The sequence below is a fragment of the Cryptomeria japonica genome, chromosome 2, assembly GCF_030272615.1.
Source record: "Cryptomeria japonica chromosome 2, Sugi_1.0, whole genome shotgun sequence".
NCBI classification, from domain to species: domain Eukaryota; kingdom Viridiplantae; phylum Streptophyta; class Pinopsida; order Cupressales; family Cupressaceae; genus Cryptomeria; species Cryptomeria japonica.
Window position 1 is genome coordinate 351818372 of NC_081406.1, and position 17029 is coordinate 351835400.

Sequence of the window (17029 nt, forward strand, 5' to 3'; positions counted from 1 at the left end):
CATTCTTCTTCACAACGGCACCTCAAGTTATATTCATTTGGTAAGACATATCTCCTTGGACCTCTTCAAATCGTCAAATCATTAAAATCCTGCAAGTACAAGGCAAAATTTGATTTGTAGCTCCGGTCCTTCACTGAGGGACAGGAGCGATTTTGCTCCTACAGGCCAAAATATCATGATTTCACAAATTTAATCACTTCACAAGGCGAAAACAAGTCATTCCCAATGCCCAGGATCAAAATCAAAAAGGTCAAAATTACTCAATTGGACAAAATTCATATTTCATCATCAACACTTAGACAAATTTAAGCCCTACATTCAAAAATTCCAATTGAAAATAGACCATTTTGGCGAAATCATTGCATTCAAAATTTGCATCCTACAAAAGGAAGCTCCAAAAGCTCTCAAAACTGACTGGATTCTGGCCTGAAAAGACAGCAATTAAAACCCTAAGGCTTGACCCTAAATCCAGACAACTGACAAACTAACAAAACCCTAAAAAACGAAGCAAAAAGGCGAGCGAAAAACGAGCAAAAAGAGGGGGTCCCCATTTCAAATGGGGCGATGTGTGAAATGGTCACAACAGTACCAAAGATAGACCACGCCACCTGAACTACCTTGAGCCCCAATACATTGACACTGGCCTCTAGCCCAAATCCTAGAAGCCAAACTCAACATACCTTCCATAGACATCTTAGTCTTCTGGATAAAGATGATATCTAGAGAATGAAAGTGGATCAAATCACAACTAGCTTTTTGTCTAGGTATGCTATTCAAACCCCTTACATTCCATGAGAGAACTATCATTTTTGAGATGGAGAGAAATGGGAATCAATGATTTTTACTCAACCAAACTCAACCAACGTCTCACCAATTAATTTCACTTTTTCCTGATCTTTCTTCCTACCCACCTTTAAGAGCACCCTTTTTGAGAGCATTGTGTTGTAACCCCAATGCAAGCAAGGTTCCCTTACTTTTACCAACATATAGAGCATCCTTCTCTATATTAGCTATTAAATTGGCCAAACCCGAGCAATCTTTCCCCTCTTTGCATACACTTGTCTCCAACTCGCTAGAGGTCAACAAGGGAGTATTCATGTCCATTTGAGCATCTAGACCTCCACCTTATGAACCCACAAGAAGAATGTCAACCTTCCCAACAACCATTTGTTCCATCCTCAAAGGTTCCTAACCAATAGGCATCCCTACAAGGACCTCTTCAAACTGATCTAAATCCTATGGGACATCAAATCTGTTAAACACTTCATTCATCTGCCTATCTATTAGAGTTGGTTCTCTTTTGCCCTCTTCCCTTATTCCAAGCCTTGATCCGGATAAATCCCTCTTTATCTTCCACCATAGGAACATAGGTGCTTTCCCTTTATCATGTTTAGGTAATGGATGAAACAACCCATTATTTGAAGTCCTTGCAAGATTAGATTTAGGACACATTCGTTGTAAATGGTTGTGTTCATGACAGATTCAGCAATGAAATGGAAGAGTTTCATAATCAATCTATTGGATCCAAGAGGTGGTTTTCAGTTGAATTTCAATAGAGTCCAGCAAAGGCTTAAATCAATTCCAATACAAACACAGGCATAAGTAATTACCTTTTTGTCCATAGTTTGTTGCAACATGCCCATTAGCTTTGCCAAGTAGTAGTACAACCATGTGAAAAATATCATTTCTCCAAAATTCAAACAAGAACCACGAAAGTCGTACCCAAACAAGAACCCTTGATGAATGTTCCTATGAAGGGTTAAACCCAATGTGCCATGGCTTAATGAAAAGCCCAACTTGATTATAAAAATATGGACCCCCTTCAAAAGCCTTATTTTTGTCTAATATGCATGAAACAACCACCAAAAAATAACTATTGGCAGCACCTCCATTTCGCCCTCTAGATTCCATGTGGACCCATGACTCCAGGAAAGGTAGTGAAACTCGTATCCCCATGAGCTTGCAAATCAAGGCATGATTGATCAAGTAATTGACATACTCCTCCATGGACTATGATTGAATCACAAGCACGGGCTTGTGTTCACTCCTTGCAAGCATCCATTCACTTTTGATGATCGAAAACCTCCATTATGTGAAGAAATTTCTCATATTACAATGTTGTTCGAGCCAATGACAGAATTTTCGTGCATAATTGGAGAAGAGATTCCCCCTATCATTGCATCTTTAAAAGGAAGATTATGCTTCAAAGAAGAACCTCCAAGCAAGGCCATGCAGAGCCCCATGGAGGAAGAAGCAAAACACAACAAACCCCATGCACAAACCCCGATCAAAAAACTGCCAGCAAAAGTATGCACAAATAAAAAGCTCCCTAAACAACAAAGGAAGCCCATAACAGGCCACCCACAAAGACACCAAACCACCCACCAATCTCCCAAAATTTCTAGGAAAAACCCTCACCAAACACACCCTTCAGCACAAAGGAAAACCATGCACCAAGATGGACCCTATCCCACGCCCAAACGCAAGCTAGAAGCAAAGAAAAAAAAAATGCAGCTAGGGCATCTCAATCCTAGCCTTGTACAGCCTTCACACAATGCCACAACAATGCCATCCTGTCATTATTGAAGATTTTTTTAGAACAAATCTTCTACAACAATTTTTTGCAAAATTCATGACTTTTTGGGTGAAAAACTATTTCCCCTTACAATTTCCAAAATACTTTTGGCCATTGCTGAAAATCCTGCCAAGCCCAAAAAACACAACTCAGCATAAACTAGGCATTTCTTCCCTAATGGGGTGCTAAAAATTATTGGCTCTGGAGGGCCATTATCTTGTTTAATTTGTGTTATGACTTTTAGTTGCTTTTGAAAATGGTCGTATTTTGAAGACCATTGGTTTTCATTGCTTGTGGATTAGGGTGAAAGGAATGATTTCATATTACTCATTTGTGACTTCCATATGACGTCATGATTTCCTTTCACTAGATGGTAGTATATATATATATACAAATTAAAAAATTGCTTAAATTTCATTAGAAACACACTTTTTTGCAAAATTCAATGACAAGATGTATCCAATGAGTCCATAAACGAGTACAAAAGTGTTTTCTATTAAATTTGGTTGATTTGAATGCAAATTGGGTACAAAACTACATCCTCATGTGGAATCCTAATATAATAGTTAGCTGACAATTATAATGAGCTTATGATGATTGCCGTTGAACATCATCATGATTCATCATAATCCATGAATTGCATATTACAAAATTTTACATCTTCCTCTTCCCTAGTCTGGTGAAAATTTTTGGAGAGGTTTTAAATTTCTAATAATCACATTTGAATCTTTGATACTGATTGTATGATATTTCATCATTGATCAATGATATTATGATAGTGATAAAATTAGTTGTCTAAGTTCTCGATTCTAGTCTCCACTTCCAGAGCCCCTCATTGTAATCAAATTTCTTATATGACAAGAGATTCTAATAACTAGTGGGGGTTTGAGAGTGGCAAACCTAATGAGTTTGAGGGGCAGCGATGGCAGGCTGCAAAGGTATTAGATGTGAGAAAAACGAAGAAAAAAATACGCCAAAGATTATTTTTTGATGCATTTGGGCCTTTTTTATTAAAGGAGACGAGTTTTTGCTATAGTCTCACCAAGTTTTTCTAGCAAGTTTTTGCCTGAAAAACTTGTCAAGCAAAAAAAAACTCACAAGTTTTTAAAAACTCGCCAATTATTTGCTGGATCTTGCATCTATGCTTTTGGCAATATTTGCTACTCTACTATTAATTATGTTAAACGGAAACAACCAACAATGGAATTTGATTAACTTTGGCTCAAAGAATAGGCATGACATAAGCAGGCCATGAAATAAATGTAACGAAAAAGAAATTAGCAAGGATTTAGACAAAAACAATTACATCAATGAGGTTAAGAATGTGAACTAAGCTACCTTGAAACCAAACACAGTTTAATATATTTTCTCTTTGCCATTTTGTAGTGAAGATGAAGAAAATATTTTATCAAATAGACTGAGTCAGTAAGTGGCTGAACAGGATTAGCTGTTCCTAGCAAAGGCTTGTAGCACATATTCATTCCCTACTGATTAAATTGTATGGGAATGTGACTGGAAAAAAGAATACGTAGAAAACAATTATATGCAGCTTGAGCAATTAAATAAAAAATACTTTTACCTGTGGGACCAGTAAAGAATGCAAGCTGCCTGCACATGAGAACCAAAGGAAAGCATATCAGCAATTGCCATCATAAATGTAAGCAACATATAAAAGTATGAAAGCACTTCTCAAGGGTATCCATCAATGTCTCTTACTCTGTTGCAAAACCTAATCGTTCAGCCAAAGGCGTTATGCCTAACAAACTGAAAAAGAAAATCCATCCCTGCAGCATACATTATCCTCGGATTAGAGTCCAGGCAACAGAGTAAAAGGCTTGGATTTGCATGTGTTTTAAAATAAATGGACCAGTGAAAAATGATGCTTTTTTAATAAGAGAGAATATGCAATAGTTGTTTTTCTGCTGTAAACTATTGTTCCTCATTCAATTCATAATTTTTCAAGAATATGCAGAATAAAACCCACAGCAATTCTTTTTATGTTTTCGGTTTTACCCATTAACAAGCAAAAGATCAAAAGACTAATACTAGTTCTCACTAACACGTTTCTCTTCCCAGGAATGAGCCAATATAGCAGCAGCAGGACCAAAAGGAAGCAGCAAATTAAGTTTGTTTTGCATTATCACGATACATATGCTCCTCCATATTCGACTTTTAAATCTTTCAATTGTCCATGTCTCCATTACATCTCCTAATTCTCTATTAACAGCTGATTTAGATTCATAATCTTTGATATCAGCATTTGAACAGTTGATAGGGATTTCGTCCTCATGTTCATTTTCGCTATCATAATGTGGCAATCCCATTCTCATCTGCATAAGCCAACACCAAAAAAAAGCTGCATGATTGATAACATCAAACAGAAAAATTTCTGCCAACAAGGAAACACTTACACAAAAACAAAACTTGAAACTGGACGCTATTACAAATGCCATACTAACAAATTTAATTAATTCAAGAGGCAAGAAGGAATGGCCAAAAAATAATTCAAGAATTATTGACCAAAATCAAATATCAAATTAAGCACCTGTAACATTTAACACCACAAAAGAAAATCCATTGAGTAAAACAAATTCAAAAGTTCCTAGAACAAACTTTCTAACTCTTTGCACCTTGTTAAATTTAACGAAATTCTAAATTCTAAGACTTACTTCAATCTGAGCTGAATTTCTCTGTGTTGAATTGGCGACATCCATTTCTTTGGAAATTGTATCAAGCATCCCATTCCAATTATTGGCACATTTTCTGCCAGAATCCATAACAGTTGTCAAAAACTTACCAGCTCAGACAAACTGCGTGTAAATAATGATGTAGCCTATAATTAATATTGTACAACGAGCAAAATACCACTTACCACTATGTTACGCTATATTCAGCAACAATTATCCTATGGTAATAAAGAGATGCTATAAAACCAAATGTCCCAAATCACAGAAGTAGTTAGTTAAAACTTAATGGCCTATTCCATGTGCCTAAGGTACATTATAACATTTTGTGTTTTGAATCTCTCCCATGATTTATTTCATATATAATTTTTTTGCATGCCGCTTATACAGTATACAATGCTTGCAACTGTTGGTTGTAATTAGGGCTGGCGGATTCCAATTGCCTTGGGCAACATTGGAATCCGCCTCCTTAATATAGGGCCTGGCCCAATACCTTTCGGTGCACCCAAAAAGGTTCCACGCTTCACTCAAACCCACTCGCCTCCTTGATAGGGCCGACCCTATCTCACTTCACCTAAAAAGAAATTAAAATAAATAAAAGATCTAAATGCAAAGAAGGCCGACATAAATAAAAAGGAATATGACTCATATAAAGATGGCGTATACTTCTCAATATCCACATTCAGTTTTATGCACATGCAAACCATATTTGGTGAAGGCGAAATTAATAGAAGGGAAAACTGGTAACAGCGAACTCCAATAGAAGGTAGCAGATCTTGAAATAGGAGGCAGTGAACTTCACCAGATGGCAGCAGATCTGTAATAGAAGATAGCGAACCTATTTAGCAGCAGATTTCCAATTGAAGTGAGCGAACCCTTGAAGGACTTCATTGAAGGACTGTAATCTACTCAAGGTGTTGTTACCCTTGTTACACTCAGAAATTCCAACGAGAAGGACTGCAAATCATAACCTCATCAGCAACCTAATTGTGAAGTTTTCTATCTCTTATTTGTGACTGCAATCTCTATGCTCCAGATAACTGTGTAATATTCAGTTTATAATCATAACCAGATCTGAGGATCCTTTGGCTGGGTTTTTCCTCCTATGAGGTTTTCCCAAGGTAACTGTGTTTTGTCCTTGTGCATTTCATTTCATGCTTAAGTCTGGAAAACTATAAGTTAATTAACCTAGGTTAATCTAATTCTGATTTTTTTGAGTTTATACAATCTGAAAGTACTAAATTTAACATGGTATCAGAGCTAATTGGTTAGATCAATCTTCAGATTTAAAATTCAGTACACTTTCATTTTCAGATTGCTGTAGCTTTTGCAGATCAGGTCAATGGGGCTGAAAGTTGAAGATAGGCTTGATGGGAATCTAAATTTTACTGCATGGAAAGTTCGAATCAAGTTGGCTCTTGAGGAAGAAGATCTTCTCCAATTCATAGAAGCGAAAGAGCTAATTGAGCCTTCGGATGCAGCTGAGTTGAAACAATTCAAAAAGGATGCTATCAAGGCCAGGAAGATTCTCATTGATTCAGTCAAAGACCACCTCGTCACCTCTATTGCCTCATTCACCACTGCGAGGGAAATGTTTAGCCATCTACAAGGTACATATGAAGTTAATAATCTTAGTAGGGCAATTACATTAAGACAACAACTACTTAATATAAAGATGGCCAAAGAAGATTCTATTATTTCCTACTTCATGAAAATTTCAGAACTAAAGAATCAGCTAGGTTTAATTGGCCATAACATGGAAGACAAAGACCTTGTCATGATTGCCCTTAATGGTCTACCTCTCTCATGGGAGTCATTTATCCAAACCATAAGTGGTCGGTCTGAGTTACCTTCACTTGATCGCCTTAAGAATGATTGCATCCAAGAAGAGTCTCGTCTCATCACAAGGAGTCAATCCAAGAGGCCCCATGTAGATGACCATCACATGCTTGCAGCTCAATGCAAGAAAAGGGGAAATTGGAAGCAACCTTATCCTAAAAGAAATAGGGAATCCAGACCTTTTTCCCAACACCCTTGGAAGAAACCAAGAGATACTTCGCGTGTGTGATGCTTTAGATGTGACAAATTCGGTCACTATGCTAAGGAATGTCAGTTTAACCCTAACCAAAGTGAAGCAAACCTAAATGAAGTCTCAAAACAAAATGATGAATTCTTATTTATCTCCGCTCTATCTAGCAATGTTCCCTCAGATAGCAATACATGGTTGATTGACAGTGGTGCCTCCAGACACATCACAGGTTACTGTGATCATCTTTCAGGCCTAGTAGAAAAGGATACCAGCCTTCACATGGTAATTGGTGATGACGCTCGTTATTCGGTAAGAGGTTCTGGCTCTACTTCTCTAAAATTAGATTCCGGTATTTCCTTACATCTCAACGATATATTGTTTGTTCCTGGAATTAAAAGAAACCTAATTTCCATTTCTGCTCTAGAAGATAAAGGTTATCAAATTGCATTTTCTGAAGGAAAAGTCCTTGCTTGGTCTAAGAAAGATAGTTTTAAATCTGCTCGTATAATTGGACATAGATATGATAGTCTTTATAAGCTCTCCACTAACCCTATTCAAGCCCTCATTAATGAGGCTCCGGAATCCTGTGAGTTATGGCATAGAAGACTTGGACATCTACATTATCAAGCCCTTCCATCTCTTGAAAGGTTAGTTAAAGGTATGCCTAAACTCAGTCAAATTCATGATAACACTTGTAAAGGTTGTGCTATTGGTAAGAATGTTAAAAGTCCATTTCATAAAAGTGAAAATAGAGCTAAAGACAAACTAGAACTTGTTCACTCTGATTTATGTGGTCCTATGTCTATAGCATCTCCTAGTGGATTCCTTTATTATGTAATCTTCATAGATGATTTTTCTAGGAAAACTTGGATCTACTTCTTGAAATCTAAAGAATCTGATGAAGTCTTAAGTAAATTTAAGGAGTTTAAAGCATTAACTGAAAACTTCTCTGGTAAAAGAATCAAATGTTTAAGATCTGACAATGGAGGTGAATACACCTCCGGTAGCTTTCATGATTTTTGTGTTGAGTCAGGAATTAAGAGGGAGTTTTGTGTTCCATACAATCCTCAACAAAATGGTGTTGCTGAAAGAAAGAATAGGACCATTGTGGAGGCTGCAAAGGCTATGATCCACAATCAGGACTTGCAGACCTTCCTATAGGCTGAGGCTTCTCGAACAGCAGTATACATCTAGAACAGATGTCCTCATCGTGCTCTAAAGAACATGACCTTGGAAGAAGCCTTCACAGGATCCAAACCAGACATTAGTCACCTCAGAATCTTTGGAAGTCCCGTCTATGTTCATGTGCCCAAGGAAAAACGATCAAAGTTGGAACCCTCCGGAAAGAAAGGCATGCTAGTCGGATACAGTGAATCCTCCAAGGCATTCAGGATTTACATCCCAGGTCAAAGGTATGTTGAGGTAAGTAGGGATGTTAAATTTGAAGAAGAACTTGCTTTTAAGAAATCGAAAGGTTCTTGTGTTATTGATGAATCTAAAGATAATCAAAATATAGACGTTGATACTAACCCTGAGATTCAGAGGGAGCAAGTTGAACCTCCACCTCAAGATGATCATGATGATCCTCCAGAACCCATGAATCCCACTGATATTCCTAGTGACATTGTTGTTACCAAAAAGAGGCCACTCTGGGTAAGAAACACCATTCAAGAAGCTGAGAGATTTGCTACTCCAAGTGGCACCTTCCGTGAAACTAAGAGACCTCAGGTATTTTCCAACTACGTTTCTTTAATGTGTAATCTCATTGAAACTGAACCTTGCAATGTTGAAGAAGCCTTAAGTCATCATGCCTGGAAGCTTGCTATGGATGAAGAATATCAGTCAATCATCAAGAATGATGTGTGGGACCTTGTGCCCAGACCCAAAGGTAAATCTGTTGTTTCATCTAAATGGTTATTTAAAATTAAACATAATGCTAATGGTAGTATTGAAAAATATAAGGCTAGATTTGTAGCGCGTGGCTTTTCCCAAAAGGAAGGCATAGACTATGAAAAAACTTTTGCTCCTGTTGCTAGATATACTTCCATTAGAACAATAATTGCTATTGCTGCCTCTAAGGGTTGGAAACTACATCAGATGGATGTTAAGACTGCTTTTCTCAATGGTGTCATTGAGGAAGAAGTCTATATTGAGCAACCTGAGGGATATGAGATTCGGGATAAATTAACCCATGTGTGCAGGTTAAAGAAAGCTTTGTATGGTCTTAAACAAGCTCCTCGTGCTTGGTATGAAAGAATTGATAAATATTTGCTAAGTCTAGGTTTTTGTAAAAATGATGCTGACCCTAATATTTACTTTAAAGTAGCCAATGATGAAATGCTAATTCTAGTTCTTTATGTGGATGACTTATTTCTTACTGGTAAAGATGAACTTATTATTAGATGCAAGAAAGAACTAGCTTCAGAATTTGAAATGAAAGATTTAGGTCTAATGCATTATTTCCTAGGTCTAGAAGTATGGCAAAGATCTAACAAAATCTTTCTAAGTCAAGGGAAGTATACTATTGACATTTTGAAAAGATTTAGAATGATGGATTGTAAACCAATGTCTACTCCTATGGAATCTAACTTAAAGAAGTTAAGTGTTTCTGCAGCTAACTCTGAATTTGCAGATCCATCCGAGTACCGACAGTTGATTGGATCACTGATGTGTCTAGTTAACACTAGACCAAACATATGTTTTGCTGTAAATGCTCTCAGCCAGTTCATGAGCTTGCCCAAGCATGTTCACCTTGTTGCAGCCAAGAATATCCTAAGATACTTGCAGGGCACAGTTGGTTTTGGGCTGAAGTATCCACTTAACACTCCAATAACCTTGGAAGGTTATTCTGATGCAAACTGGGCTGGAAGCGTCAAAGACAGGAAAAGCACCTCTGGTATTTGTTTTAGCTTGGGGTCTGCAGTGATCTCTTGGGCTTGCAGAAAACAATCCTCAGTGGCATTGAGTACTACTGAAGCTGAGTATATTGCAGCAAGTGTTGCATCCAGAGAAGCAGTGTGGCTTCGTAAGCTTCTTGCTGGGCTATTTGGTCAGCCATGGGATCCTACAGTTATTCACTGTGATAATCAGAGTTGTATTAAAATGTCTATCAATCCAGTGTTTCATGACAGGTCAAAACATGTGGAAACCCATTATCATTTTATTCGGGACATGGTGCAAAGAGGTGCCATTCAGCTGAAGTATGTCAGCACTGATGAGCAGGTTGCAGATATCCTCACCAAGCCTCTATCCAAAGTGAAGTTTGTGTACTTCAGGGATAGACTTGGTATTGTGGAAAATGAAACTCCAATTGAGAGGGAGTCTCAATTTCAGTGATACTTTGTATTGTATAAAACCACCCTCTGCGGGCAATGTAAGGTGGTATTGTAAAACTTCTCAGGGAGAAGTATGATTCTTAACCATCCTCTGCAGGCAATGTAAGATGGTATTGTAAATGTTAACCACCCTCTGCGGGCAATGTAAGGTGGTATTGTAAACTTCTCAGGGAGAAGTATAATTCTTAACCATCCTCTACGGGCAATGTAAGATGGTATTGTTAACCACCCTCTGCGGGCAATGTAAGGTGGTATTGTAAACTTCTCAGAGAGAAGTGTAATTGTTAAACCATCCTCTGCGGGCAATGTAAGATGGTATTGTAACCTTTGACCATCCTCTGCGGGCAATGTAAGATGGTATTGTAACCTTTGACCATCCTCTACGGGCAATGTAAGATGGTAAAAAAGGATCCTCTCCACCCTCTGTGAGCAATACAAGGTGGATCCAGTCTATGCTTGTGTGCAAGCTGGAAGATTATGATTATGATTCTATTCCCTAATTAAGAGGGAGTGTTGGTTGTAATTAGGGCTGGCGGATTCCAATTGCCTTGGGCAACATTGGAATCCGCCTCCTTAATATAGGGCCTGGCCCAATACCTTTCGGTGCACCCAAAAAGGTTCCACGCTTCACTCAAACCCACTCGCCTCCTTGATGGGGCCGACCCTATCTCACTTCACCTAAAAAGAAATTAAAATAAATAAAAGATCTAAATGCAAAGAAGGCCGACATAAATAAAAAGGAATATGACTCATATAAAGATGGCGTATACTTCTCAATATCCACATTCAGTTTTATGCACATGCAAAACATATTTGGTGAAGGCGAAATTAATAGAAGAGAAAACTGGTAACAGCGAACTCCAATAGAAGGTAGCAGATCTTGAAATAGGAGGCAGCGAACTTCACCAGATGGCAGCAGATCTGTAATAGAAGATAGCGAACCTATTTAGCAGCAGATTTCCAATTGAAGTGAGCGAACCCTTGAAGGACTTCATTGAAGGACTGTAATCTACTCAAGGTGTTGTTACCCTTGTTACACTCAGAAATTCCAATGAGAAGGACTGCAAATCATAACCTCATCAGCAACCTAATTGTGAAGTCTTCTATCTCTTATTTGTGACTGCAATCTCTATGCTCCAGATAACTGTGTAATATTCAGTTTATAATCATAATCAGATCTGAGGATCCTTTGGCTGGGTTTTTCCTCCTAGGAGGTTTTCCCAGGGTAACTGTGTTTTGTCCTTGTGCATTTCATTTCATGCTTAAGTCTGGAAAACTATTAATTAACTTAGGTTAATCTAATTCTGATTTTTCTGAGTTTATACAATCTGAAAGTACTAAATTTAACAGCAACTGTTAATAATAAGTTCAATAAGCTCGTCCGAAAGGTGCTATCACAGTTTCACAAGAATATATTTGACTTTCAGGAAGAGCTAGAACCAGCACAACTGCGTTAGATTTTTTATTATGATATTGCTGGCGTTGGAAGTATATTTTTCTCCCCAAAGTTGCAGTGGCCACTAAAAATGGAGAGTTACGTTCAACTTAATTTTATGTCGAGATGCAAGAATTCAGATCATGTTATCTTTTCTAATCTGAACAGTGTTAAATTATTTTGCAGATAAAATCAGTGCCCTAAAATATATACTAAATCACCAGTGTCCAATTATGTTAAGATCATGTGGAATAAAAATTGAGAAATTAGAATAAGCATATAAAGGGCTCATTTACAAAGTTAACATTGGACCGTCCAAATTTGTTATCTTTAATTTAAAACGTTTTCGCCAGAGTTTCTACTACCAATAAAATATAAATATATCCCACCCGTTTCTTGCTAATGAAATATTGATATATAATATATTAATAATGTTAAGGCTGTTAAAAATTTGTGGAATCAAACCCCAAAGTCAGGAAGCTGAAATTCTGCCCTTCCGCCCTTAAAGCCACTCTAGGTTTGAATTGAAAATCCTAATTCATTGTACGACTATCTACTGAATAATCTTTTTCTTGCGTTCTACCAAGTGAGAATAACTCCAAACAAGTGTTTTCCAAGTATAAAACATTAAAAGCCTTGCTACCTTTTCGCGTTTACTCTTACCAAAGCCGGCCATCAATCTCGCGCTTCGCCATCAAAAGTGTTCGACTCAAAGATGCACAAGATAAAACCCGATATTGGAGATCTGGGGAAACGACAGTCCACAAAGGCCGAAAGAAGACGGCAGAGCAGAACGCACAAAATAATTTCATTAAAGCCAGAAACTTTAACAATAATGTATGGAAGTTTTGAACAACTGTACTAGTACCTGACAGTGTTGAAGCATCGGCGCGGGGAGTAGCTGAAACCAATCTAAATGCGATGGAGTGCCTATTTAGGGAGAAATTGTGAACATCGATCGGAGCATAGATCCGTTTCGGAATTGAAAGATTTGACGGGATGTTTGTGTTTGTGTTTGTGTTCGTGTTCGTACTTGTACTTGAACGGGGTCTGGAAAGTTTTTCATCCTGCTGTTCTTGTCCCTTTTATTGGTGTTATTAATGTCACACCGCACGCTCCTGTTATCTTTGAAGGTATTCAAAACAAAGAATACGAAGAAGCTTCGTGGAATGTCCCTCGTTCTGGATAATTTTTTTCGTATATTTTACTGCTGGTGTAGTAAGCTTTACACGAAAGGCCCTGCTTTATGCAAACGCTCGATGTGGGCCCTCGGTAGCTTATCACATCATTTACAAATGATATTATCATAAAAGAGTCTAAAGGAAAATTAAAATGTGCTAATGTTGGATGCCCTCCTTTATGCAATGTTGGATGTGGATCCTTTGTAGCTTATCACATCATTTGCAAATGATATATCATTTTAAGAGAAAGTATAAAAGAGAAAATGAAAATGTGTTAATGTTGGATTTGTTTTTCGATATCATTAAAATTCTTTTATCTATTCATATCTAATTTTAGTATTTTGATATATTTGTTAGTTTAAAGTTTAATTGAGTATTTATTAGGTTATATTATTTTAAAATTTATATGATTTTCTTTTTAATAATTATAGATTATATTTGTGCGAGTCTTTATTTGGAGAATCGTCTTGTATTGTGAAATAAGTTTTAGTCTATTATAAAATAAATTGTATCAAATATTAGATTGGCATCTTCCACATCTCTCAAGAAATATAATCAAATATATCTATCATATATGAATTATGCTAGAAATGTATTTATGCTCACTTTCTTAATGGCTACGCGAGGTTTGACACTCGGTAAAGACAACAGTCGTCAATTCATTTCCGCTATTAGATATTGATCATCTAATTTTTAAAGATGCCTAAGCTCAATTTTGAATATCTTGGACCTCATTTTCTTATGTTCAAGTATACATTTGCATAGCCTCTTTCACCATGACGTACCATCCTATGTTATTGATAAAGAATAACAAGGTCACATATGATGCCCACGAGCTCCACTTTTAAGGAACCCATCAATGGAGGATACAAACACTATAATGTATGGAGGGTAGAGAAATCAAGATCTCAACACTGGCCAAGCCATACATGAGGTAAAGGTTGTTTGAGCGAGGACAAGAAAGGTTGTGATGTTTGTTAGGTTGACAAACACTTTGTTGCCTACACCTATGCTAATGAGTTGAGGTGTCAAGTGCGTGTGTAGCCACATTTTGCTTCACCCCTATGGAGTCCTTTTCAGAGGTGTCAAGTGGTTGAAGGCCCCTAGCACCAGCAAATATGTTTTCCAAAGGCATTTTAAAATCTATACAAACAAGAGATGCATTGTATCAAATTCCTACCATGTTGTGTTGAATGTAATGAATTTTGTTGCGTCTAATAAATTGAGTGATGTTAGAAATATCATTTAAGAAGAGAAAATAAACTTATTGTTAATTTCAAGACAAGAATTTATTTTCATATTAACATACCTTTTCACATGGGAATGTGTTATTATGATGTATATAGTAGTGCTCATGTCATTAGAATCATTTAAAATAGGTGAAAATTGATTAAATGAATTAAATGCATTGGATTAGAGGCGTGCTTTACAACAACAAAAAATTATACTGACTATTCCCAACATGAATCAATAGAAGGAAAGATAAATGACACTTTTACAATTATTTAAAATAGAAAATTAAATGTAGACTATATGATTATCACTCATTTTTTATATTCTATAAGCTTGTTGACTAAATTGATAAAAGAAATCAAATGCATTAGATGCATTAGTATTACTCCTCATCAAGGATTAAAAATAGATTAAAAATATATAAGTATTTGTTAATTTTTATTAAATGATGTTTCTTTTATTTTTTATTTTAAATATATTTTAAACAAATAGATATAAATTTTAATTATGTCATTGTTAATTACTTTAATCACAATCTCTTATTTTTTCTATTTCAACTTTTCAATAAATTAAAATTGACTCAAATTTGATAGAATAAATAAAGTGTACTTGTTGGACAACAACCTTTTGAATAGAAATAATACCATTTATCAAATAAGACAATAAATAAAATAAAAAAGTTGACATGAAAATAAGCATGCACTTAATTTTTTTATAGTCAAAATGAAAAACTAAAAAAATTCAAAAGATTGAATAGCTTACATCACACTAATAAGAATGTTCACAACTTTCATCTAATAGAATGGTAGATAAATTATTTTTGATATTTAAAACAATTTTGAGAAAAAATATATATTATAAAAAATTTGGTCAAACAATTTTAATTCTAACATCTCATTGATTCATTTATTATCATGTAATAAAACCTAGTAAATGCATTAGCAAGGAAATAATAACTTTTCAATAATGTGATAATTAATGTATAATTTTTTATAACTACAACATCTTGACAATTTTATTTGTTTTATCGGTATGTCTTAACAATTATTGATAGTACATTGCTCCTTGCTCTCCCGCTCTACAAGTTCAAATTTCAAACCTCCACCGTTCATGGTGGTGTCTGCTGGTGGGGATCTCCCCCCACCACCCACGGACCCCGTTTTGGACCCTGAGATGTTGACACTGTCTGTCACATCCTCCCCTAGTCCCATGGCGGTTCCTCCTTCTAATCTAGCAGTGCCTCAAATTGATGGTTCTTCTTCGAAGAGCTCCCTAGCCACGCCTGTGGTTTATGATTCTGATCCTATTCGCAACGTGTCAGTTGTTCTAACCACGGAGCCTCCCACTGTTAACACAAATCTCAAAGGTTGGAAAAGTGTGTTGGTTGGAAATAGTGAGACTATGGACCCCAACATCGTCCCCGTCTACTCGCAAACTGAGGAGGGAACGCCTTTAGAGATTCCTGACGTCGTTTTGGACCGCATTTTACAGAACATGGCCAATACTCTGGTGGGAGAGTTCTTCTCCCTGCGCCCCACAGTGGAGATGGTCAGAAAATGGGTCAAGGACAAATGGAAACTGAAAGGGAGTGTTTATGTTAGTGTCATGCATAGCGCCCTCTTCCTCTTCAAATTCATTGTGGAGGAGGATGTCGCCCTTGTCCTCTCTGGATGTTGGTCCTATGGTCGAAACAACCTTTCCCTCTGGCGTTGGAAGGTTGGCTTTGATGCTGCAGCTGACTTGCAAAAAACTGCTCCAGTATGGGTTCGGCTCCTGGGGCTTCCCCTTGAATACTGGGATGAGTCCATCTTTAAATGGATTGGGAACTCCTTTGGTCATTTTGTAGGTGTTGATGATATCACCAGAACCAAATCGCGCCTAGTCTATGCTCGTTTCAGTGTTCAAGCTAAAGAGAGCATGAATCTCCCCAACTTCATAACCCTCAAATCCAGGCTTGGTAGCTGGACTCAAGCCTTGTTTTATGAAAATGCCACCCTCTTCTACCAAAAATGTCGCAAATCTGGGCATGTTATTTCCCAATGTAAGACTCTGGCCCCCCTGTCCCTCAAGCTTAAGGGTTCGGCCCTGGTGGAAGATTTTGTGCCAAATGCTCCTATTATTCATCAAGAACTGGTTGTGGGGCCTATTGTGACTCCTACTCCTGGCCCAGACCTGCCTCCCTTAGTAGTCGAGGACCCGGTTATGGAAGAATACCCCTTTGCTGAGAGTATCAACAACCTTCTCAAATCTCCTACAAAGATTGTGGAGGAATCCTCTAATTCGGCCCAAAAGGAACACTGCATCTCCCCGACGGTCAGCTCAATTTCTCTAGTTGATCAACTGGAAGATAATGAGATTGCGATGGACCCCTCTCTTGCCTTGGAGACATCTCTCTCCCCGTTAGTGTCTCCCACCCTAAACCAGGGTATCCTCTCACCTGGTGCTCCTGGTGCGTCATCCAGTGGTTGCATGACTCCTACTGATGAGTATTGAATTACTCAAAGATGCAAGACCATGAATGCAAATCTTGATGTGGGGACGGATCTCATAGCGGGTC

General features: G+C 37.3%; 1 protein-coding gene across 5 annotated transcripts in view; it reads right to left on the reverse strand.

Annotated features, from left to right (window-relative positions):
• LOC131065246 (vacuolar cation/proton exchanger 3) overlaps positions 1 to 13280 on the reverse strand; it is a 157350-nt gene extending 144070 nt beyond the window's left edge. For 3 of the 5 annotated variants that reach the window (XM_057999714.2, XM_057999713.2, XM_057999710.2), the window contains exons 1-6: positions 12927 to 13280; positions 12722 to 12803; positions 5245 to 5338; positions 4636 to 4905; positions 4292 to 4359; positions 4155 to 4183 (exon numbers count right to left, since the gene is read on the reverse strand). In XM_057999714.2, coding sequence (XP_057855697.1) covers positions 4155 to 4183; positions 4292 to 4359; positions 4636 to 4905; positions 5245 to 5313 — 436 coding nt within the window. In that variant the 5' untranslated portion in view covers positions 5314 to 5338; positions 12722 to 12803; positions 12927 to 13280. Of the gene's footprint in view, positions 1 to 4154; positions 4184 to 4291; positions 4360 to 4635; positions 4906 to 5244; positions 5339 to 12701; positions 12804 to 12926 lie in introns of all 5 variants that reach the window. The other 2 variants (XM_057999712.2, XM_057999711.2) reach the window with 2 other exon arrangements.
• Between the last annotated feature and the right edge of the window lie 3749 nt (positions 13281 to 17029).